The sequence below is a fragment of the Ovis aries genome, chromosome 4 (assembly GCF_016772045.2).
Source record: "Ovis aries strain OAR_USU_Benz2616 breed Rambouillet chromosome 4, ARS-UI_Ramb_v3.0, whole genome shotgun sequence".
Lineage (NCBI taxonomy): Eukaryota > Metazoa > Chordata > Mammalia > Artiodactyla > Bovidae > Ovis > Ovis aries.
The window spans coordinates 27285324-27311783 of record NC_056057.1 but is presented as its reverse complement, the minus strand read 5'-3'; the positions used below and the strand labels follow the sequence as shown (position 1 = coordinate 27311783).

Genomic DNA, 26460 nt, shown 5'->3' with positions numbered 1-26460 from the left:
GAGCCAAAGCCTTTGACTGTGTGGATCACAATAAACTGTGGAAAATTCTGAAAGAGTTGGGAATACCAGACCACCTGACCTGCCTCTTGAGAAACGTATATGTAGGTCAGGAAGCAACAGTTAGAACTGGACATGGAACAACAGACTGGTTCCAAATAGAGAAAGGAGTACGTCAAGGCTGTATATTGTCACCCTACTTATTTAACTTATATGCAGAGTACATCATGAGAAACACTGGGCTGGAAGAAACACAAGCTGGAATCAAGATTGCTGAGAGAAATATCAATAACCTCAGATATGCAGATGACACACCCTTATGGCAGAAAGTGAAGAGGAACTAAAGAGCCTCTTGATGAAAGTGAAAGAGGAGAGTGAAAAAGTTGGCTTAAAGCTCAACATTCAGAAAACGAAGATCATGGCATCTGGTCCCATCACTTCATGGCAAATAGATGGGGAAACAGTGGAAACAAGTGTCAGACTTTATTTTGGGGGGCTCCAAAATCACTGCAGATGGTGACTGTAGCCATGAAATTAAAAGATGCTTACTCCTTGGAAGAAAAGTTATGACCAACCTAGATAGCATATTCAAAAGCAGAGACATTACTTTGCCAACAAAGGTCCGTCTAGTCAAGGCTATGGTTTTTCCTGTGGTCATGTATGGATGTGAGAGTTGGACTGGGAAGAAGGATGAGCACCAAAGAATTAATGCTTTTGAAGTGTGGTGTTGGAGAAGACTCTTGAGAGTCCCTTGGGCTGTAAGGAGATCCAACCAATCCATTCTGAAGGAGATCAACCCTGGGATTTCTTTGGAAGGAATGATGCTGAAGCTGAAGCTCCAGTACTTTGGCCACCTCATGCGAAGAGTTGACTCATTGAAAAGACTGATGCTAGGAGGGATTGGGGGCAGGAGGAGAAGGGGCCAACAGAGGATGAGATGGCTGGATGGCATCACTGACTCGATGGATGTGAGTCTGAGTGAACTCCGGGAGATGGTGATGGACAGGGAGGCCTGGCGTGCTGCGATTCATGGGGTCCCAAAGAGTTGGACACGACTGAGTAGCTGAGCTGAACTGAACTGATATGCTACAAGCCATATAGTAACTTTAAACTGTTTATGAATATTGCTTTGCCGTATATTCCTTTGTGTTTTTAACAGAGTGATATATTAATTGGTAACTTAATTTGATCAGATATATACTAAAATTCTGAGGAAAAAGATATTGCTTTTAATAATTACTCTCTAACATTAATTTTAAAAAATAATTTCTAGTTGCTTTTTAATTAAATGACATTACTCATGGAATTTTATGTGTCTTTTGTTCTAATTGTATATTGATTTAAGAATGTAGACTTCAGCATTTTTGATGCAGATCAACTGTGAATAAGTGGACTTTATAGGTTTAATAAACAACTTTTTATTTTTCATATTAAAGAATAATTTTATTTGTAATATTAATCCAGTGAGACAGAAGTAGCAAAATACCTCTGACATTTGCTGTTGTGAAATGTCATTCATTTCAAATTACAATTTCAAGTGTCATTCTGCAGTGTTTACCTCATGTTTACATTTATATTAAACAACAATATGATACTATGAGAATAAAATATATAAAATGCTTTTTTTTGGGTACATAAATGCATTTTGCGGCGGGGAGACAACTTAGGTACAAAGCTGTTTTCACTGAAACAACCTGGCTTAGAAAACCATGAATGCAGGTGTTTGGGAGGAGCACACCACGGTTTTCTTCATTGTTCTCTCTTGGCTTCTGTGGCTTTCATTCTTGGGCTTGAACCTTAGATAAAGCACTGTTCAAAGAGTTTTTGACTGTATACTAAGTTGAATTTTCCTTCTCACAGAATCTTTTAATGGGTCTCCTACAGGAAGCATAAATTTGGTAAGTACTGTTATGACTACTTTAATTCTTAAAGTGGCCTGAAAATAATATGAAAAACTGATCCTTAACATATGTAAATAAATGATATATTAGAACCCTCAAATCATCCTTTATAAGAAGCTGTTGCACTTCTATAGAAATATTAAATTCACATTATAAGGGATCTGTGGATTAGAACTTAATGAAATGAAGTTTATTTTCTTTTTAAAAAATAGGTTTAAATCACCTGCCTGATTTAGTTGCAAGTGATAATAATGATTTCATTATTTTCAACCTCAGTATTTAATATTTCACTCTGGTCAGTGCTATGATGGGCAGTAAATTTATGACACATAAATGTTTACACTGGAATTAGTTTTTTCTTTTTGTAATTAGAAAAGAAATATAAAACTGGTTGGGATGCCTGAAAACCTAAAGATATTTCTTAAGGTCCATACTAACAAGTTCACGTTATTGAAAAAATAAAAATAAAAACATTTTTTAAGCTTAGAGGGTTTTACAAGAATTAAGCAACTATATTCTGTGATTACAGGTTTAAGAATGACACATTTTTAGCATATAAACTTCACTGGCATTTCATATATTCAAGGTGAAATGTGAAATAATGAACATTTCAGTTCTCTTATATATCCATGCTTGCCATTGAATACCTTGTTTCATAAAATGCTATTAGGGAGAAATATTAGTGTTGTGTGCAAGTTTCCGTCCAGAATTTGTTGAGGATGGGGAGAGATGGTTTGCTTTGTTTTTCCTTCTACTACCTACGTGACTTTTTCTTTTGAACTTTTTGCAATAGATAAGTAGTTGAGAGGTCATTGTCTTATGTTCCTTAGTATGACATTTATTTCTAAAATGACCTTATTGTATAAATGTTCTGTTATTGTACAATGTATTCTGCTGCTGATGCTAAGTCGCTTCAGTCGTGTCCGACTCTGTGCGACCCCATAGACGGCAGCCCACTAGGCTCCTCTGTCCCTGGGATTCTCCAGGCAAGAACACTGGAGTGGGTTGCCATTTCCTTCTCCAATGCAGGAAAGTGAAAAGTGAAAGTGAAACTGCAATGTATAACCTTTAACAAAACACTAAAGCAAATCAGCCATAGTGTTATGTCAGATATTTTGTAATGTTTTAAGTATTTTCCTAAATTATCTGCTATCGTTACCATTTCCTTCTAATATTCCATAGAGTTATGACAAAAAGGAATAGCTTCTGGAGTCTGAACAGTGTTAGCAATATAGTGCCCATTAGGAAGAAAGTTTCCAAATATGATGAAACTTTTCCTTGCATTGAAATTTTTTAGTATTCATGTTTGTAGTTCTTGTACAAGTGTTTGAATACTATTAAAAATATCTTTTTCTTCATTCCCTATCTGGGATAAATACTTTTTCAAATAAAAGAGATTCCTTTTATCATATAGTGATATAAAAGCAAAACAGTCTGTGAATTGAAAAAGGTGACACTTGACATCAGTGACCTACAGTTTTTGTTTTTCACACGAATCTGCTAAATCCCAGCTCTTAAGTAGCTGGAGTCTTTTGGATTCTTTTTTTTAAATATATAGATAAATTTGAATAAACAGTTGCATTTTAACAATAGTTTGATTACAAAAAATTGTTCTTAAGACTATTGTTTTTTCATATTTAATGAAGATAATGTTTATTAGTTGTATTAAAATTGTAAACTGGATCATTATAGTTTATTTCAGCAAACTAAACAAAGAAAATATTTAATGTGGTGGTTTACTTATTTTTTGATTGAGATTAGCACATAGATATAAGCATTTTTGAAGTGCCATTGTAGTTCTGTTTACTCAATTGATTATCGTAGTAAATTTCAAATTTTGGTTTTTATCCTAGCATAATGTTACAGGAAACACTTCTTTTTTTGGCAAGAAGTTCAGGAATCTTAACCCATAGTCACTTTGCAACCTGTGTTTTTATTTCAGGACAACATTAATGCACTTGTTTTGAAATCACAGTTTCCTTTGATTAATCAGTACTTATAAATCACAGTGTAGTTCCATGGTTATAATGTCATCAGTTGTAACTGTATATAGTCTAGTTGATATTTACGCATGCATTATAACTGTAACTAATGGTTAAGAGACATTTCATTGAATTTTTTCATCATACTTAATGTAAATATTAATTGCATATTTTATGTGTGCTAGAAAAGGCATTTATATACAGTGTTTTTCAACAGTTTCTGGCTTACATAGTATAAGATGCTAACATGGTTAAAATAATAAGAAAACAGCATATAACTTTTTATATGTTTACCTGCAAAGGAGGGTTACCAGTAATAATAATGCTTTTTTGAAAAAGGTGATTGTTTTATATTCCCTGTACTAGCTTATAGTTAGAAGAAGATTACAGTAGATAACAATTTTAAATTTTGTAGAATATTCCATTTCCTTTGGGGTTCTATCTTTCATGTAAAAATAATTCTAAAACAAAGGTTCTGCTATTTGTCAAAATGTTTTGTTGTAGATCAGTTAAAAAATTAAATGCATTTTAATTCTTTTCAAAGTATTTTCATTCACATTATATCCTGATAGAGTTGTAGGACAGATATTACACCATTACCATTGGGAAAACTGAAATACAAGAAAGCCTTACTGATATGGCTAAAGTCTATTAAGGTTATCAGTGGCAAAGTCTGGACTGACTAGATCTAATTTAATTGAATGGTTTTCCCACTCTACTTGTGGATCATCTGTAGGGAGTTACCAAATTTTGTTTCTTCTGATGATCAGTCTTTAGTAGATAGAATTTTGGCTTTCTTGTTAGGATGCAATTGCTTAATTTTAAATGGCTTTATGTCATATGCATGACTGTATTAAGGTCATTTAGATGACTCATTAATAACTGGCAATACTACATTAGGAATCCAAAGTTCATTCAGATCCCATGGTTTTTCAAGTGTAAAATATGTCTGAATCATATACTGTCTGTGTGTTATAGGTCCCTAAGACCACTCCTGTGTTCACTGATTTACTAAGAGGACTCACAGACCCCAGCATAGCTGTACTCACAGCTAAAATTTATTATAGTGGAAGGATATAAAGCAGAATCAGCAAAGGGAAAAGGTGGATGGAGCAAAGTCCAGAGAAAACCCAGCTCAAGTTTCCACAAATCTCCCATGGAGGTCACATAGCACAGACTTAATTTCACTGGCAGTGAATATGACAGCATGTGTGAAATGCTGCTACCAGGAAAGCTCATCTGAGACTAAAGTGCCCAGGTTTTTATTGGAGGTAGATCACACAAGGCACCATTTGTCTAGCATATACTAAACTGACTCCCAGAAGGAAAGCGGGTATTTGGTATAAACCACATTGTCTATACAGATAGTTTAGGTAGAGTAAGCCACTTTAGCAGTTAGGAATGATGGGAACTTTTTCTAAATCTAACTTCCAAGATATTGTCCCAGGCCGTCCTTTATAAGGAGAGCAACTTAAGGTTTATTGTGTTAACTCTTTTCCATACAGTCTCGCCTTCATTATATGCTTATGTTCTCTTCTGTGTAAGTGTGAGTGTGTAGACATGGAGCAAAAAAGTTTTGAGCCAAAGTCTATAGTTATAAACTTTATTCTGAATCAATCAGTAATAATTTTTGTTTATGGGGTTATTATTTTTTTAAAATAAAGCTTAACTGTAGAGTCACTTCATTTAGTAAATAATCATAATATTAGCTAACATTTTTTGTGTTAGGCAGTCTTCTAAACGTTTTACATGTCTTCATTTAGTCCTCACATACCCTTTGATGTAGGTACAATTATGATAAGGAGTCTAACTAAAATTATTTCTAAGTTAACAAAAGTGTTAATACAAAGTTGGCTCTAATATATTTCAACATTAAAAAAGTGAAATGTTGATTTAAGAACATGTCTACTTGGGGAGGGAAGTGCGAGGGGGGTTCAGGATAGGGAAGACATGTACACCCATGGCGGATTCATGTCTGTGTATGGCAAAACCAATACAATATTGTAAAGTAAACAATGATAGTGAAGAACATGTCTGCTTATTTTTGTCCACATTTTTTCTTGCCATATATTGAATATAATTGAGAAAAAGCAAATTATAGTATGTGGACAGGTAATGAAGGAAGAAATAATCTGATGTATTTATTAAGTTGATTATTAAATTACTTTGTTTTACAGTTTAATCTTATCTTCTCTTTCTCCTATTAGTATAAACAAAGAGAATTATTGTTTGTGAGAGGGAGGTACAGATAAGGACGTACAGCAAAAATGAGTAATATATATGATATAGAAATCTTTAACACTTTCTTTCCTATAGAATTTAAAATTTTTGTTTTCTAATTTTTTTCCTTCATCAGTCTTTAGATGACCTTTCAAATGTATCTTCTGATGACTCAGTACAACTTCACGCTTACATTTCAGACACTGGTAAGAGACTTTGTGGTTTAATTATTACTTAAAAACTATTGAGTATCATTACCCCTACCTTATCTTCCACATTTATTTTTACAAATCATTTTTCTGTTCTGTAGCCATATTTTCATGTTACTTTTTTTTCTGTAGCATATTCTTCATTAAATTCTATAATGTTTATTATTATATGTGTATTTCCTTTCTTTAAGGTTGTTACTGTTATCATTTGAAAAAGGATAAATTCTGAGCACTTTGTCATTGCTGATAAACTTTGAAACCAATCTTTTCTTTGATTCTAGCTGATAATTGTCTGCATAATTCTTATTAAATTGTTTTGGGGCAGATTTTAGTTTAGTATTTGTTTTCATACATGCAGAAGTCAGTAGATTTCTGGGTAAATGAAGCTTTTGTATAGGAGAACAAGAAATGAAAACAAGAAATGCTTGAATGAGGTGAGATTCGTGACTGAATTAGCATGTGTGCAAAATGGCTAGTGAATTGAGGAAAAAAATACTTTCATCATTGTTATTGAGTTATTAGATAATGTCAGTGATGGTTTTCTTATCTGGCTTCTCATGATTCTTATGTGGATCTCTCTTTTCTGAGGATTCTGATATCCTAGCTGTTTTGTCCATTCATTCAACAACTGTTTATCAGCTTCTTAAAGGATATGGAAGCATAATACTAAGCATTTTTAATAAGTTGTTATTTCTGTCAGACAAAATTATGTATAATCACTAAAGAGGCAGTACACTAGAGTGGTTAAGAGGACAACTTTTTATCCAAATTGCTTGGGTTGAAACCCCAGCTTTGCCACTTAATAGTTGGGTGAACTTGGATGAGTCTTAACTTCTCTGTATCTTAATTCCTCATCTGTGAAATGGGATAATAGTAATACTTGCCTCATAGAACTAATAGACTAATTGTATTACATTATATATTAGTGTTTGTTCGATAAACATTTACCAGTTGGACTCCAGAGTCTCTTTGAGTCTGGATCCCGTGTCCTTAACCTTATGGCAGGAAGTAGAACTAGTGCAGTGCACTTATGGAATGATTCTTGGACTAGTGGACTGGCCCTTCATTGAGGAATCTTGTTTTAAAAAGTAGTGGCTGGGTTAGACATATGCTTAGTGATGAGATTTACTTATATTTCGGTCCTAGTCCTTATCTGGTTATAGATTAGTAACAAAGAGGTTGCACAGCACCTGCTATGAGTAGTAACATTGTCCTAATGAAAACACAACCTCTTATTTCCACTGTAACATCTCACCATCATGTTAAAATGTATGTAGCCTCATTATCTTTTAAAATCAAATAACCTTTGTATCTTAGGGCTTGTTTTATAATAGCCCCATATTCTTCCTTTTGTGCACCCATCCTAGTCTGATCTTCCTGCCTATCAAATTTGTATCAAATCTGATTATTATTTTTTAAGATGCTTTCTGACATTCCTTTCTTCTTTCCTTTTCTGTTTCTTACTAGTTTCTTTGTTTTTATTAACTCCTGATTGGTTATGGTGTGCTGCCTAAGTGGCCTCTGATTTCTGTTTTCCTTTCCTAAACCTTTCTTAAACACAGCGTGTAAAGCCATTGCCTTGTTGACATGCTGACACTGTTGAGTGATGGTGGTTTTTTAATGTGATGAAAGTGTTGTGCAGTTTGTTCGGCATAGGTCTCCGAGTGAAGGATAATTGAAAGAGGTGAACAGTGAATAATAAAGTCTCTGACAGCAAGATGACCCGGGTCTATCCCCAGTCTTCAGTTCAGTTCAGTTCAGTTGCTCAGTCATGTCCGACTCTTTGCAACCCCATGAATCGCAGCACGCCAGGCCTCCCTGTCCATCACCAACTCCCAGAGTCCACCCAAACCCATATCCATTGAGACAGTGTTGCCATACAACCATCTCATCCTCTGTCGTCCCCTTCTTCTCCTGCCCTCAATCTTTCCCAGCATCAGAGTCTTTTCAAATGAGTTAGCTCTTCACATCAGGTGGCCGAAGTATTGGAGTTTCAGCTTCAACATCAGTCCCGTCTTATATTTTGTCAAATCAGGAACACTGATATTAGATGGAAAGGAAATGAAGGACAATTCTGAATACAAAGTGCAAATCTTAGAAGAACGTTCATGAAAACCTGGGAGAGATTTCTGTAGAAATACTGAATCTATACTGCATTTGCCAGTATAGATTTGTAGCTGTTTTGTGATTAATTTACTAAGAAGGTGCTCAGACCTTTCTTTGCCTAGGTATGTACAAAATACAAAATATTTAGTCAGCTCCAAAGCTTGGCCACTTGTTTTTTAGACAAGAGCAATTTATACTTCTGATCAACATGATAGTCTAAACTGCTATGCAAAATTTTGCTTCCTATACATAGAAAAACTGAAAACAGTAGAATAAAAATACCTAAAAGGGGAAATCTACAGGTGGAATAGACTATGAGGAAAAGCAAATATAGGGAGATGAAGAGGAGTTGAAGCCAAAGAGTTTATAGGAGTGTAAAGACTGCTCTTTTGCTTTTGATAGCATTTCTATGTCGTCAAATTTAAAAGAGGCACAAATGGGCTAAGGCAGAGGAAAGCCTGGAACCACAGGCCTTTGCATAAAGCCCAGATTCACAGAGGGTGACTTGATATGAAAGAGGAACTAGAGGAACTTAGCCTACTGTCAGAAGAAAGAACAAAGAATGTCAAGGTCATGGTTGGGAATGGTATCACTCATTAAATTGAAAGGCTGTCTTATATCACATGTGGGTGGAATAAGATTCAGCCATCCTGAAGTAGTTGTGGCACATGGAATATGATAAAAATAATTGTAGAGATAAAATAAGGCAAGGATACCACACTGTAAAAAAGAACCACATCCAATTATAGAAATCAAAAAATAGTTATTGAAATTAAGGTGAGTGAATGAATTAAAAAGCAGATCAGGTACAGATGAGTGGAGACTTAGTAAAGTGTTAGAGACCTGAAAAGGTGATCTTGAGTAGAATACAACATGGCTTTCAGGTGGGAAAATGGAAAATGAGAAAGAATTATTCAAAGCACATCTCTTTACTTAAGATCTGTACAAAATAGGAATAGGTTTTGATTTTCAAGACTGCCTGACTTGGATGGTTTGTGTCAATTCAATAGAAAAAAAATGACTTCTTAGAAAAGTCTTCAGAATAAATTACACTTGTAAATTGCTGTATATTTTGAATGAGAAAGATTTGCCAAAAGATCAGATAGATCTTGTTGTTTGTGGTCGTTTTAGTCACTCAGTCTTGTCATTGGCTATAGCCCACCAGGCTCATCTGTCCCTGGGATTCTCCAGGCAAGAATACTGGAATGGGTTGCCATTTCCTCCTCCAGGGGATCTTCCCAATCCAGAGATCAAACCTGCATCTCCTTCATTGGCAGGCGGATTCTTTACCACAGAGCCACCTGGGAAGTCCAGATAGATCTTACCCTGTAGCTTTTGCTTGCAGTTCAGTTTCAGAGCTATCAGTATTAATTGAGTTACAGCTGAACAGTGAAGGCTAACACTGTTTTGTTTTGTTTCTGTTAAAAGCTGTTTGGAAAGAGAATCCAAAGTAGACATCACTGTGTAGTTGGTAGTATCATGATAGCCTTGTAGGTCATTTTGTAATGGAACCAACACATATAACATCTTATGGCTGTGAGTACAGATGACAGGAGCCTGTTTTATCCTGGTGACATCCTTTTGTCTTATCTGTCATTTCAAATTCTCCATTTCATGTTGTCCTTTTTGTTTTCGCTCTTCATCTTCCTCCTTTTTGTGTCTTTTGTTCCTCTTCATTTTGTCTTAAATGACTAGTATATGCTCACTATGACCCATATGCTGTGGCAGGCGTTTGTAATGATCACGGCAAGACATACGCATTGTATGCCATCACTGTACACCGGCGCAATGTGAACACTGAGGAGATGTGGAAAACCTACCGTCGTTACAGTGACTTCCACGACTTCCACATGAGGATCACCGAACAGGTAGTGAGATTTTTAAAGTTTGTGTACTGTGTATTGTTCCGTGATTCCATGTTTGATTCTAAATGGTTGTGAATAATGCTAAGGTATGACCAAAGCTAAGAAAATAAGGTAACAATTTTTTATAATCAACAGTGAATGTTAGAATGGTTTTGTCCATTTAACGAATAAATTTTAAACAGTCCTAATCATTATGGACTAGTGACAAAGTACCAATGATATACCTTGGAAAATTAGAATAAATGTGTATGTCTGATTTTAAGAGAGTGTGTATATCTTGTCCTTTGCTTAGGTATTTGGGTTTATTTAACATATAGATAGAGATCATTGTAAGACATTTTGTGATTTTCTGTTTGGTAATATAATTTAAAGCTGTGGTTATTTTAAATAGCATCCTTTCCCAACTACTAACAGGTAAATCCTCCATTAAGTTGTTTGAAGAACCGAAGCCTAAATTATATTTAAAATTAACTAAATAATGATTTTAATTCTTACCAAATACAGCTCTCTTGTTTCATAGAAGTGTGAGGACTCTTAAACATAACAAATGTAAATATTTGTATTTTTCTCTGTTTTATCTTTTGTTAAATATTTTTTCTTCTTTTTAACTTAGAACAAAATAAATTATCAGTGGATAAATTGGAATAGGTAATCTGAAATTTATTTTAAGTCATGATAATCTTTCATGCAATGTTTTAAAATATATAATTATTGGTAAGCCAATAAAATAATAATAATGATGACATTTGATTGGGTGAACTAAAGCTTTGAAATGACATTTTACTACATAAATAATCAGAACATATATCTTTCACTTAGGATGTAAAAATGTGTGGTTGGCACCATAATTATCTCATTAAAATATTTTGTAAATAGAGTGAGATAACCTACTGATAAAGCTTTAAAGTGTTTAGAAACCAGGTTATTATTGACTCCACAAGCCCATATTAAAAGGACTGTTTTTAATTATATTCATAAGGAAATTAATAACTCTGGGCCTATCTCTTCTATTGTTCTTGTTAAATAGATCTCCATGTTTAGCTTGATTTGTTTGCAAAGGTGAAAGAATTTCTGCCCCCCAAAATTCCTGTTTGATATTTTTTTTAAATCACATAGTTCATATATCTCTTCCTTTTCATCCTCACACTTTAACCTAACAAGACAAATTTTAAAGTAATGTGAATTACTGAGAGTAGTTTTAGTTACTCGCAAATTTATGGGAATTTGGTATAATATGAAATTTTCTTTGTGTGAATAGTTGTAATTTTTTCCTGCTGTTCAAAGGAATAATCATGCTTAAAGATTCTAGGTTGACTGTAAATACTGTGTTTATAGATTGACAAATATAGATAAAGAACATACTTTAAGAACTCTATTGATAGAACAATTCATGTAGAAAATTTACTTTTCATTACAGCACCAAAATTAAATGCAACTAACTGATAAAGCACAATTCAGTTTTAAAGTGCTCAGCGCAGACAAATGAAGTGGATGTGTTAAAGTTACAATAGTATGTGATTACTAAAGCATATGGATTGCTTTTGGAGCTTAAGAAATTAAAACCTAAGCTTGTTAAGTGAAATTTTAGGTTTAAGGAAAGTACTAAGCACTTGTAAATAAGACTCACACTGTTTGCCTTTTAGTTCTGCCTTGTTTATATTTTTAGTTTTATTTTATATTTATATTTTTAAAACAAATCGTATAAGAAAATGCAGTGAACTTTTAGTTCACTGATGGCAACAGTACAACCAGTGGATGCAAATAAATTCTAACTCCACAGAGCTCTCTAAGTATTAAATTATTTTAGAACAGATTTCATTTTGTTTCTTTAACTTTGTGACATAAATTTTTTTCCCATTCTAAACATTTGAACTATTATTTGTTTTCTTTAATGTTTTATAATTTTATACTCTTAATTTGATACTTTATGGATAAAGATTTATAGGATTAAAAGAAAATAATTGAGGAATGGGATGGAGAGGGAGGTGGGGGGGGTTCAGGATAAAATGTTTTCTTCCTTTTTAAATTTAAGGGAAAAAAAAAAAGAAAATAATTAAAATGTTGAATGTCCAAATTATTTTAGAAATGATCCCACCTCTACCAGTTCATTATTCAGCTTATGACCATGAACAGGACAGACCGAGTCCTTGCCTCTAAGAGCTTGCATTCCGTGGATAACTCTGTGCCTTTCAGTTTTATTGGATGACTTATTCCTAAATATGCAGCTTATGTTTATAAATAAAATACCAATAATTTAAAAGTATTAAGTATGCATTAAGATAACTGAGTAAAATGTATTTTATGTGTTTGGATATAAATGAACTTTGAATCCTTCTAATAAAAAATTCTAAATGTTTTTCAAATTTTCTAGACCTGACATATTCAGTGTGGAAAGATAAAATCTTTGGGTTTGGAATATCTGTGATTTATGTATAGTATTTGAGTTCTCTGTGAACATTGAAATATATTTTAATTTATATTAGTTCTTTAGGTAGGTTTCTTTTTTTTTATTATTCATTTAAAAATATTTTTGTGACGTTTTGGCAGAGGAAATCCTGTTACTTTGCAGGGAATGGACTACTTTGTACTTGTAAATAATCTTTTAAATATCAAACTAATAATGAATTAATATAGAGTATTAAATTTTTCCATTTTTCTTCCTTTTAAAATAATAATATTTGAGAAAAAATGCTTCTGGTACAGACAGATAATTTTAAAACCAGCTTGATAATTTAGGCTTTAAGAAAATAACTGTTACATTTAAATTTTTATTAATAAGGTTTAATGTTTCAAAATTTTGGAAATTGTTGTTTGGGGGAGTACTGCTATATTCCCTTGATATGTTAGTTTACTAGAACTGCCATAACAAAATACCCAGCTTAAACAACAGAAATCTGTTTTCTTATAGTTTTGGAAGCTAGAAGTCCAAGATCAAGTTGTTGGCAAGTTTAATTTCTCTTGAGTCAGCTCTCCTTGGCTTTCAGATGGTGCTGAATATGGCCTCACATGACTTTTTCATTGTATGCTCCCATTCCTGATGGCTCTTTGAATCCCTCTTATAAGGGCTTTGTTTTGATTTTATTCCCTCTCTGAAGGCCTTGTCTCCAAATACAACCACTTCCGAAGTACTGGAGGTTAAGGTTTCAACATGTGAATTATGAGGGAATAAAATATATTGGTAATGCCTAAATAAACCACGCATTCTGTAAAATTCAGTCAGTAGTTTAAGATACCATTGAAAAGTCATATTCCAGGAAACTAAATATCTTTTAGAACACCTTGAAAAATGTAAATTTACTTCTATAAAATGTGGTTTAAAAAAATTAAAACCAGGATATTATACATTCATATTCAATAAAAACCCATTCTTACACTTTTATGAACCACCAGATTTATGACTACAGCATAACATCTTCCCTGAAAATTACTGCCCCCACTTTTTTTTCCTTGGCTAGAGTAAAAGAACTACTTTTAACTTTCATGCATAACATGTGATGAACTTGTCACATTATAGCTCCAAGCAACCATCTGATTTGCCATTCCATTTAATAATTTATCAGAATCTTCCAGTTTTGGGATGAAAATTATCCTACACCTTTTCATTTCCTCTTTTCTTTAATCTCTGCACCAAGAATGAGTTTTCTTTGCAGACTCATTGTTGTCTATTGTTATTTAATCAAAGAATGGTTTTAGACAGCTTGTTGCTTCCTGGATATGCGTCACACAGGAAAAGCAATGAAGCTCCTCATTGAAGTTTTAGATACTAGATATTGTTGGCCAAGCGCAATAACTTGCTGAATGACATTGTTCTTCCACTTTGTTAGCAGCTAGTATGGTTAAAATCTGTGCTTTAACAAGGCATGGTGGATTGCTAACTATCTGGACTTCTGAAGGTGAAGTCTATAGATGCTAAAGTTCAGATATGTACACTTGTTTTTGTTAGTGGCTTTACAAATATAAGATATATGCTATATAGCTCTTTTATTTTCTTAGTTATTATGAATTTATTTTTCATGTAGTTTCATACAGGGGAAAAGTATCAGTGTTATACTATATGTCATTATATAGACAGAGTTATAGCTGTAATCTGTATTTTGAAGTTTGCCTCTTCTACTTTTAATAGTTAGCTATTACAGTGATTAACTGATTTGAAATCGTCAATATAAAAATATTTCCTTGAGTTTTTTCAAGAAACTAGAAACTCGTAACTTTGATTAGTAATAGTTTATTTGCTAATATTTTATTCTTGTCAAAAGGTTTTTAAACAAAATGTTTTTTAAAACCTTTTGTTATGAAAATTTTGAATGATCTTAAAATCAGAGAGATTATTAAAATGAAAAACCATGTGGTTCATCAGTTATCCATGTTTGTCATTCTTAGAAAATAACTTCTTTGTAATAACATTAGAACTGTGGTTTGGATATATTTGCACAGTATTTTATATTTTCTGATTTCGGCTTAATAAGATAAAATATATTGCAAAATCTGTTTAAGATACTTCTGATACATAGAGAAATTGTCACTTGGAAAATACTTTTCTCTTTTTGTAAAAATAATCTAAGATTATTGAATGTATTTTGTTTTGTAGTTTGAAAATCTCTCAAGCATATTAAAGCTTCCTGGTAAAAAGACTTTTAATAATATGGATAGAGATTTTTTAGAAAAGAGAAAGAAAGATCTAAATGCATATTTGCAGGTAAGTTCAGGTTTATTACTCGTAGGTTTCATTTTAATAGAGCACACAAATACAGCTGATTTCTTTGGTAGAGAACGCTTTTACTGTAATAGTGAGATAGCAGCCACTTTTGAGGTGCTGAGATGTGACTTGCAATCTGATCAGTAATTTATAAACATTATTTCTCTGTTTATTAATTTAGAAGTTTTCTGGACACTCAGTGCTAGAAATTTTACCTTCAGGTTTGAATGAAAACATAGCCACACACCCCCCCACACACACACCCCCACACACCTACATACCCACACCTGTACACACACACTCAGTGCTAGAAATCTTACCTTTAGGTTTGGATGAATACATACCCACACCCACACCCACACCTACACACACACACAGATACATACACACACCCGGAAGATTTCACTTCTGAAATAATAAAATGTGTCTCATAAGTTATTTCCTGAATAAGGACTGTCAGAAATAACTTTATTTTAGAAAGTAGTACCCAAATACCAGATTTTAATAATATCACTTTATGGTTTTTTATACTAATGAATGATTTATAAAGATGTCTCATCTGTTAATATTAGCTCCCCACTGCACTCTTTAGGAGTCAGCTAATTCCAGCCTACAGACCATATCCAGCCTGCCACCTGTTTATTAGAGTTTATTATATTATTAGAACACAGCCACTCGTTTCGTTTATTGCTGTCTATGACTGCTTTTTGGAGAAGGCAGTGGCACCCCACTCCAGTACTCTTGCCTGGAAAATCCCATGGATGGAGGAGCCTGGTGGGCTGCAGTCCATGGGGTCGCACAGAGTCGGACACGACTGAAGCGACTTAGCAGCAGCAGCAGCAGCATGACTGCCTTTACACTACTACATTGGAGTTGAGTAGTTGCAGCAGATTATGGATCACAGAACGTAAAACAATTATTATATAAACTGTACATAAAACATTTACTGACCATGTCCCAATATTTAGTGAAATTTAGCCAATACTATACTTGATATTTTGGGGGAAGTTTTCTCTCTCTTAAACGTCTATAAGTTTAATTGAGTTTGCTTACAACTATTCCATAGCACTACAGTTTACTGAAAGGCTAGGAAAACATAAATCTGCTGTTATTCACCTTTGTCTTCTGGCTTAAGGCTAAATGATATTATTTATATGACTTGTTAAACATTTTGATTTTTTAGAATGTATTAACTTTAGTTGCATTAAAATCTGTATCAATTATTTATAAAATTTAGAAAATAAGCACCTTTTTCGAAATCTGGTGCCATAAATGTATGTTTTAGTTGTGGCTATACTGTCTGCATCTTACCTAATGATCTCAATATGTCTAAACATGTTTCATTGAAGGAATTAAGCTAGAATGTTAGACTATATCATGTTGTAAAAGCAACAGTTTGTTTTGGGTCCTCTTTGTAATACTTAAAAGTTTTCATTTTAATTGTTTTATGTACTTTCCATTAACGGTAACTTAAAATTAGAATGTGGATAACAGCAGTTTACTGCTATGGCTCTTCTTAGTTATAAGCTGTAAAACCTGAAAATGGAATAGTAAATAACATTTTGGGGAATTCCCTGGCAATCCAGTGGTTAGGACTTCACACTTCCACTGCAGGGGAAACTAAGAGCCCACATGCTACGTGGTGAGGCTAAAGTAAATAGATAGGTAATAGATAAATGTGTTAATATTTTTAAAAATAATGACAGCCTTTTTTACTATACATTCTTACCTTTCTAGCAGATGACATTGTAAGTAGTAGTTAATTTCCAGTACCCTATCAATATAAGATGCCTCTTATTTTTCCTGTTAGTTACTGCTAACTCCTGAAATGATGAAAGCGTCTCCAGCCTTGGCTCACTATGTGTATGATTTCCTTGAGAACAAAGCCTATAGTAAAGGGAAAGGGGATTTTGCTCGCAAGGTAAGCAGACCATTGCATTGGCTTTCTGCATAGGTCTGTTTTCTTTGTTTTCAGTAAAAGAAGATAATTTATGTGCATGTTTTAAAACTAGAAATTTTATTAAATGTTCTTTGGTGTCTTCTGTGCTTTATCAAAGAGTCAGACGCGTCTGAATGACTGAACTGGTGCTTTATCCAGCCTACTATATATAGGTATACCTAATAAACTCCTGTTTTTACATGTGGATTAAAATCTAGTAGTAGCTGGAAAGGGGAGGGAGAAAATAAAATAGAAGCTTTGTTTCTGGAATGATGCTTTAAGGAAAGTTGGCCTAAGACAAGCCACAGGCTTTCACTAGTTTAAGAAGGAGCTGTTAATCCTTCTTATTGGGAGGAAATGTCTTTTAATTGGAGTAAGGGTAGTAAAAATGTTAAGAAGACTCTGTCCTGAAAGTATTTATGCCTTTTTAGTGAAATAGTTGTTATTTAAATTTTTAGGGACACAGGCCTGTTCTGGAAATAAGATGCTAGGTTAAGACAATAAATGATTTACTGCTCAGGTTGGGTGAGAGCTCACTGGGTGAGAAGGCAAACAGTGGAATCAGGCAATGTTTGGTTCAAATTCCTGTTCTGCCATTTATTAGTTGTGGCCTGCAAAATGTTACTTAACCTCTGGGCCTTTAGTTTCCTCAAGATTGAAGGTGTTAATCCTCAATTGAGAGCATGTGTGAGTCAAATGAATAATCTATGTATGACAGTGCCTGTCTGAATCAGTGTTGGCTCTTAGAAGTAGTAACAATAGTAACAGGAGCTGCAGCATTAGTTGGGGAAACTAACTAGGAATTCTGTGTATTATTTTTGCAACTTTTTAAAAGTCTGAAGTTATTTCAAAATGAAAATTAAAAGACTTCCCCACCTCTCATCCCCTATAAAAAGATTAACTTGTTTAAAAAAGATTAAGGAATTGGTACAACTAAGAATTAACAACTGTAAGAACTTCAAATGATCTCTCAAGGATTCCATGGTTTAACATCCAAGTGAATGCTAATATTTCTAAATGGAATGTTTTATTTTAATAAGAAATTCTAGGTTATGTATTTTATAATGATGGGGGGAAAATATGGTGACCTTATCTTTGTATTTCATGATTGAAGTGATTGAGTTTTAATTCCAACTCTAAAATAGCTTTATTGTTAATAGAGATGCATGTTAATATTCCATCTTTTTTATGTTTACCTTAGTTTATCTCTTAAGATTGCATCTATTTGAGATAAATTATAAATTGATAATAGCCTTTTGAGATAAAAGAAGCATTATATTGTTTAGTCTCTAAGTTTTGTCCAACTCTGTGACGCCATGGACTGCAGCATGCCAAGCTTCCCTGTCCTTCACTATCTCCTGGAATTTGCTCAAACTCATGTCCATTGAGTCAGTGATACCATCCAACCATTTCATCCTCCATAGCCCCTTTTTCCTCCTGCCCTCAGTGTTTCCGAGCATCAGGGTCTTTTCCAGTGAGTTAGCTCTTCACATCAGGTGGCCAAAGTATTGGAGCTTCCGCTTCAGCATCAGTCCTTCCAGTGATATTCAGGGTTGATTTCCTCCAGGATTGACTGGTTTGAGCATTATATTAAATGTAGGCAGTTTCTTTTTTACCACCCTACAGTAGCGTGTGCATATGTGTGTGTATGTATGTATGTATGTGTGTGTTTATCTCCAAATAGTTCCATGTCGCTTTTTTAAAAAATCACTACTAGAGTCTAAAAATCCTTTTGAGTCACTTCTGGGAATCCACAGTAACATACATTTTCATAAATCATATTAATAATTACTAAGTTCATCTTGACATCTTTCAGATTGTTGGGATAATTTTCATGAACATCAAGAGGAGTTTTCAGCTACATTTCCTTTTTGGATAAATTGTAGTTTAATATTTTCCTTTATTGTATTTTACTGGAAATTAAATAGCTATTAGAGAAAATAATCTACAAACATTTTATCAGTGGCTAATTGTGTTGGAGAAGACTCTTGAGAGTCCCTTGGGCTGCAAGGAGATCCAACCAGTCCATCCTAAAGGAGATCAGTCCTGGGTGGTCATTGGAAAGACTGATGTTGAAGTTGAAACTCCAATGCTTTGGCCATCTGATGTGAAGAGCCGACTCATTGGAAAAGACCCTGATGCTGGGAAAGATTGAGGGCAGGAGGAGAAAGGGACAACAGAGGATGAGATGGTTGGATGGCATCACCGACTCAATGGACATGGGTTTGGGTGGACAGGGAGGCCTGGTGTGCTGCGGTTTATGGGGTCTCAAAGAGTCGGATACGACTGAGCAACTGAACTGAATCAGAGCTTGAGAAATACTTTATAACACGTTATCTTGGTCACACAATTTGCCTAGCTTTGCAAAATTTATGGGCCAGTTCCTAGAAGGAATAATAGACAAGTGGTCTTCCTCTATGCACACAGTATCTTTCCAGTTTTTTTTTTATCAGAGTGTAATGGCATTTTTAAGCTGTAAGTAGGGACCTAAATTTAAATTCAAATTCCCTTGTTTGCATTTTTAACTGATACAAATAACTGAGGTGACAATTGAATGAATAGCTAACATCTAGTTAAGTCAGGCAAAGTGTACACTTTTGCCGGCAATCAATAATTTACTCGTCTGCTTGGTAATGTGTAATTGTCTTTTTTTTTTTTTTTTTTTTTTTGCTCTAAACATCTATTTTAAGACATATCTTGCTGCTGGAAATGTTAGATTGTGATAGACTGATTTTATGCTTCTAAAATTCTACTTTTTTCATGGTTGAGAGACATAATCATGTGTAGAGGTTTTTCCATGCTCCTTTGCTCCCTCCACTTTCCACCACCAATACAGATGTTTAAGATTTACCCTCAGAAATTGGATGGTGAAAAAATAGGAACAAAAAAATGGATCCTGAAGGTCTAGGATTGGTGCTCAGACAGCTATTTTTAATTATTATGTAACTCATGGTGTAGATTTAAGTTCTCTTATTTTGAAAGAGTATTAGTGGTAGTTAGCCTCATGCCTGGGCTTCCCAGGAGGCACTGGCGGTAAAGAACATGCCTGCCAGTGCAGCAGGCATAAGAAACGTGGATTCGATCCCTGGTGGGGCAAGATCCCCTTAAAGGAGGGCATGGCACACCACTCCAGTATTCTTGCCTGGAAAATTCCATGGACAGAGAAGCCTAGTGGGCTACTGTCCATGGGGTCTCAAAGAGTCAGACATGACTGAAGCGAATTAGCATAGCATAGCCTCAAGCCGGAGAAGGCAATGGCACCCCACTCCAGTACTCTTGCCTGGAAAACCCCATGGATGGAGGAGCCTGGTAGGCTGCAGTCCATGGGGTCGCTAAGAGTCGGACATGACTGAGCAACTTCACTTTCACTTTTCACTTTCATGCACTGGAGAAGGCAATGGCAACCCACTTCAGTGTTCTTGCCTGGAGAATCCCAGGGACAGGGGTGCCTGGTGGGCTGCCGTCTATGGGGTTGCACAGAGTCGGACACGACTGAAGCGACTTAGCAGCAGCATCAGCCTTAAGCCTGGACAGCAATTGAGGTTGTATTCGTTTAACCAACTTAAGATTGTATTAGCTGAACCCATGTTTCCACTGTGAAGTGTAAGATATATAAAATTCTAAAGTACTTTTGATGGTGTTCAAACAATTTTTAATGTAAGTTAATAGATTCAAATGAAATTCATGCCTTTTATGCTTCTGAAATTCTGCCTTATCTGTGAACATTAAAACTTAGTTGAATGGTGGCCATTTTTCCTAAAGTTGTACATTTTAAGTGTGGTATTCTCATGTTTATCTCTCTTAAGAATTCTTGTGTTCTAAAACACTGGCAATAGTGTCAGTATAGAAGCAATGTCCTGACTGATTTGAACATACTGTTCTGGTTAACTAAAAATTACTATTGTATATAGAATTAGGATTAACACACATACATATATATTATAATTTTATACCCAAATATATATATGTATATATAATTTTACACACAAGTGCACGTGCACACATGATGGTTAACTTCTTCTTTTTACCCTTTTTATTCTCTGTATCTCTTCAGTGGCAGCGGTTTTCAAGCCTCTCTTCCTCATTCCTCACCTTTGGTTCTACTGTGAATTTGTTGTATTGTGACAATGTCCCTCCTAGAGGTTGTATTTTCCAGCAAACATATCTGTAAGACTTGTCCCTGCTTACGCCAGAGAATTATGAAAACTTCTACAGTTATCTTGAAATTCCCTTTTGTTGTTATTGTTTATTACAGTACCTATTTCACCATTTCTGGTTTTCTTGTTGAAAATCATGAAAGCATATTAAATAATTTTATCTTATTAATATCTATTAATGTTGTGTTTCTTAAACAGTGGAGTTCAGTGTTTTTTGCTATGATTGCTATTGTGTTTTTTTTTTTTTCTTCCTGCATGGAACATAATTTGTTTCTGTGGTAGTCTTTATAAGATTCAACACTTTCTGGAAAATATTCTTAGTATTGTTTGACTTTGGTTTGGTGTCTGGTTTTTATTTTCTCCTTTCCTTCCCTTCCTCCTCCTCTCCCTCCCTCCTCCTCTCTTGCTTTCATTTGTTTTGTTTGTTTTTATCTGTTAAAAATCAAGATCCCATATGCATCTACTTTGGTTTCTTTATTAGATGGCTCTCCCTTTCTTAATTGAAACTATCTGGCATCTATTACAGTCAGAATGTCAATTTTAAAGCTTCCTATCCCTCTGAGATTATTTCTTTATATATCTCTTAGCATATTTTCTTTATGGTTTTTCTATTCTGCCTTAGTAAAATATGGCTTGCATGTCTGATTTGCAGCTTCTCTTTTTCCTAATAGATTCCAGATTCCTTCCATAGATTCTAATTGAGGATGAAACCTATCCTAAAAACTACTTTGTTAAATAAATCTTAGTTCTTTGAGCTTTCTGTTTGTTTATTGTATCTGCTCATTTACTTTCCAGTATTGCTCAGAATATCTATGTCTTTGCTGCCTTGAATCACGGCAGAAGTATGTTGTGGCTGTTTATACTTGGATAAGTTTCTGTTTGGGAAAACTCTTCATTTTTTTCAGAGGTTTTCTTAGTAAGAAGGCAACCCAAGGTTTATATTCATTTTCTTCCTGTAAATATATCACTTGTATATTTGTATCTGAAAATACATTTTAAAGACACTCTGAAGACAACAGTTCAGTACTTTTAAAAGGCAATGAGTTATTACAGACTGGAAAGTTATTACACCTTTCGTGTGTTGCATTTGGTTTTCTGAGGCTTCTCAGTTGAATAATAAACTTGATACAGTGAAGTCATGATATAATATCTTTTCCCTTTAGATGGACACTTTTGTAAATCCACTTCGAAATTCTATGAGGAATGTTTCAAATGCAGTCAAATCCCTTCCTGATAGCTTGGCAGAGGGAATGACTAAAATGTCGGACAACATGGGCAAAATGTCAGAAAGATTAGGTCAAGATATAAGGCAATCATTTTTCAAGGTAAGAAGTGTTTTCAGTAATGTCTGAAGGAAATGATTTTTAAGTCAACTAAGATTTACTGAGCTCCTGCTTAGGTTTACCTTATTTCTCTTTGTAAGTCCAAAGCTCTCTAGACACATAGTCTCATAAAGAATTAAAAAGCTAAAGAGACTTGATTATCAGAAGTGGATACTATAAAATGCACTCACTTCTCAGTCTCTTGCAATACAATTTAAAAATTAATTTAAAGCACATTTAAAATTAGTGAAGTTAACATTCTTTGTAGTGTTTTATTCCATTATACCATATTTACTCTATAATGTTAAAATTTACAGCAAAACCAGTACATGCTATTGTATAAATTATACTAGTATTCATCAGCAAACATAAATTTCTCCTGAGTCACACGATTAAGATTCATGAGATGAAAGGGAGGAAGAGTCTTTTAACATCATCAATCCTTAGTATGTAGATACCTGTGAGAGGAACAGAGGAGTTTGCTTGGGAACATTTTCATTATACTAGTAGTGGATACTGGTGAATCAAGTAGTTTTTTGCTTCCTAATGTACATTTTAAAAAATAATTTCGACCTAGTTGTTTAAAGTTATAATCAAGACTATGAAAGAAATCATGTAGGTATGAGAACTTTGTTTGTTAGATCATGTTTCCATGAAGAGGAAATATATAGAAACACAGATAGAATTTATTTGTTGTAAGAGACAATTCCTAAAATATAGTGTGTGTAAGTCATACTCTTCTGTCAACTCTCATATCTTCTCTGATGCTCCATCTGAACTTCTAATCGTGGGGCAGTGCACTAACAGTGAAGGAAGGGTTGTCTGGTGCCGCTTCTGCCGGTAACTACCCATATGACTTCATACTGAACTTCTGTAGGCTTCTTTTTCCTGACCAGTATGTGCAGGGGTTATAACAGGTGATCTTGGTGGTCCTTCCTATACTGAGAAATGATTACCAGCTAGCACTGGTCTTTCTGTCCCTTTTCTCAACAGCTTACATTATGTAACAATTAGTTAATTAGTTTCTTTCAGCCTGTTAACATACTGCAAGGCTCTTTATGATAGAAGAAAAAAGATTGCAGTTCTATTCTCTGACTGTGCTATTCACTTTTGTCTTTAAATCATTTAACATTCCTTAGCTTTAAATTCTAAAAAGTATGGAGGTTTGAAATACTAATATCTCCTTCCAACTCAAAATGAATCCTTTTTTTTTTTTAAGGGAAAAAATCTGTTGATAGTGAAATAATTACCCTTTTATATTTGGTTTTTAATTTTAGAGTGTTAATACTTTGTTAATGCTCTATAACTTTTATCCATTGTCCCCAGAATCAAATCAAGTGCTCTTTATTATATTTGACCCTTGTTTCAGTTTATTATCTTGTGTCCTTTCATTTTCTGCTTTAGTGTGTTTACTTTGTTGTTGTTGTTGTTTTTAATACTAGGTTCCTCCTTTAATTCCCAAGACTGATTCAGATCCTGAACATTGTCGCGTTTCAGCTCAACTTGATGATACTGTGAGTTAATTTTTGTTTTGGTAGCAGTCAATTGGAATTCAAATCATACTTTGCAGATCTTTTTAACTTTTTAATGAACTATAATATGTATATGTCATTAATATACTCATATTTTAAACATTAAGTTTGATGAATTCTTACAAACTGAACATACCCAAGTAACCAGCACTATAAACAAGAAGCAGAACGTTGCCAGTGCCCCAGAAAGCCCCTAATGCTCTCTTCCTATCACTGTCCTCTCCCCTGCCAAGGATAATCACTGTCCTGACTTCTACCCTGCTTTTATACCTTATATAGATGAAACTGTAAGGTATGTACTCCTTTCAGTACCTTTCATACCTGGCTTTTTTTGTTCAACATTGTGGTAGCCTTCCATGTTGTTCTGTGTGATTGTGGTTTCTTCATTCTTGTGACCTTACAGTACCGCATTTTGTAAATATAATACAATTTATTTGCTATGTTATGAACAGTACTCCTATAAACATTTGGGTACATATCTTTTGATTAAATAAGTGTGTATACATTTCTCTCTGTACCCAGAAATGGAATTGCTTGGTCAGGGGTTATGAATATATTCAATTTTAATAGATACTCTCAAATAGTTTTCCACACTGTTGTACCAGTTACATTACCATCAGCAATGCATGAGAATTTCAGAGGTTCACAGCCTGCCAGAATTCAATATGTTTACGTTACGCCTGTTGTATCTCATATGGATTTACATTTCCCTGATCATAAGTCTGTTGTCCATTTGAGTGTCCTGTCTTATATGTCTAGTCCTTTCCCCCATTTTTCTGTTGGCTTGGCTGTCTGTCTTTGTCTTTGATTAGTAAGAGTACATTGTATAATCCGAGTATTGGTTATTTGTCAGATACAAGTATTTGTATATTGTAAATATCTTCCACTTTGTGTGCTTTTATTCTCTGTGTATAATCTGTACCTACTGCACAGTCACATAGATGTTCTCCTATGCTTTTCTTCAAACATCATTTTTCTTCACCATGCCAAAACTTAGATTTGCTATTCATCTAGAATTGCTTATTGTGTGTAGAATGATGTAGAAGTTCAATTGACCTAAGCACTATTTATTGAGGCCTGCTTTCCCCATTGTATGTTTCTCCCTTGTTACAAGTTAAATTATTTTATGTATTTGAGTCTGTGCTTTATATTCTGTCCTATTATTTTTATTTTAAAGATTTATTTTAAAGTTATAATTATCCCCTTCAGTTTCTCATTGGATTTCTTTACAGTAAACTGTCTTAAAGATAATATTTTCGTTTTTTAAGAATATTTTAGAATGTTTATTATGTGTTGTACTGTTATAATATCCGTAACATTATGCCTTTTAGTAAATGTTTATAATTTGTTCATTAGAATTGTTAGGTGGCACTAAGCTCATGAATATACTTGATCAGAGAATAGAGCAGTATTGAGAGTAGATAAGCCATGAACTTTTGATATGTAAAGAGAAGGCACACTTAAGAAAATGTTTACAACACAGTGAAAAATGAATGACTCATGCTGTTTTCTCAGTATTCAAATTGCAACATTGTTGAGGAAATAGAAAAGAATAGCTTAGTGATCAAAGAATTGTAAAATTACTAGCAGTCATGCAGTTTGTTGCAGTTCTGGATCTGCACCTTTCTCGTTTTCTCTATATATTTCCACATCGAAGGATTCTCATTGTCTTCCTTTACTTTTTATATCATTAATTGAATATTCCCATGGTGAAAGTGTACAAATTTTTACTTGTTAAAAATTAAAAGAAAATTCTCGTGATTTAGTCACCTTTTGTAATGTTAGCTGTGTACTGGATTTTATTTCAGGTTCTTTATTGTAAGAATGCCTAATATGTACAACTCACTAACCAAGCAAAGCAAAATGTTCTGTGTAGACTTTATTTTGTTCTATTGAATAAGAAGAAATGTTGAGAATATTTTGTCCTTTTGAAAAAGTTGCTCCAGAGAATAGGCAGAGGGGCTAGCTAGCATGTATTATAAACTAACAGAGACTCTAGTAAAAGATCCCAAATCCTAAGGTCAAGGTCATCATGAATCCACTTTGAGAAGTTTTTTTCAGCGCAGCTTTGAAGTTTACTCATCATTGTAGATTTGTTGAATTCTGTTTTCTGTCAAAACAGATGTTAAAAGTATTTTTTGCTAAATTAGAATAAAAAGTCAGTTATAAAGGCTATAGTATAACTTATTCTCCAACCTGTAAATTATAGTAATCATTTGGTAAAAGCAACAAAATTAGCCATTCACAAGAGAGTAATAAATGTATCTCATTTCTTCCCATTATTTTCTCAGGTGGATGATAATATTCCACTTAGGGTAATGCTGCTTCTCATGGATGAAGTATTCGACTTAAAAGAGAGAAATCAGTGGTTGCGAAGGAATATCAAAAACCTACTTCAACAACTTATAAGAGCTACATATGGCGATACTATTAATAGGTACCACTTTTTTAAAAAAACAATAACTACTTAGAGCTGATCTTACTTAGCTTTTAAAGTTTTACTTTTAGAAGTAGATTACCCAAACTTTTGTAGG

The 26460-nt window shown here is 33.9% G+C and overlaps 1 protein-coding gene across 1 annotated transcript in view; it reads left to right on the top strand.

Annotated features, from left to right (window-relative positions):
- The window catches only part of SNX13 (sorting nexin 13), a 147971-nt gene that overhangs the window by 112748 nt on the left and 8763 nt on the right, over positions 1-26460 (top strand). The window contains exons 16-23 of the mRNA XM_027968500.3: positions 1858-1895; positions 6237-6306; positions 10144-10283; positions 14869-14976; positions 16787-16897; positions 22236-22397; positions 23837-23908; positions 26218-26363. Coding sequence (XP_027824301.1) covers positions 1858-1895; positions 6237-6306; positions 10144-10283; positions 14869-14976; positions 16787-16897; positions 22236-22397; positions 23837-23908; positions 26218-26363 — 847 coding nt within the window. The remainder of the gene's footprint in view (positions 1-1857; positions 1896-6236; positions 6307-10143; positions 10284-14868; positions 14977-16786; positions 16898-22235; positions 22398-23836; positions 23909-26217; positions 26364-26460) is intronic.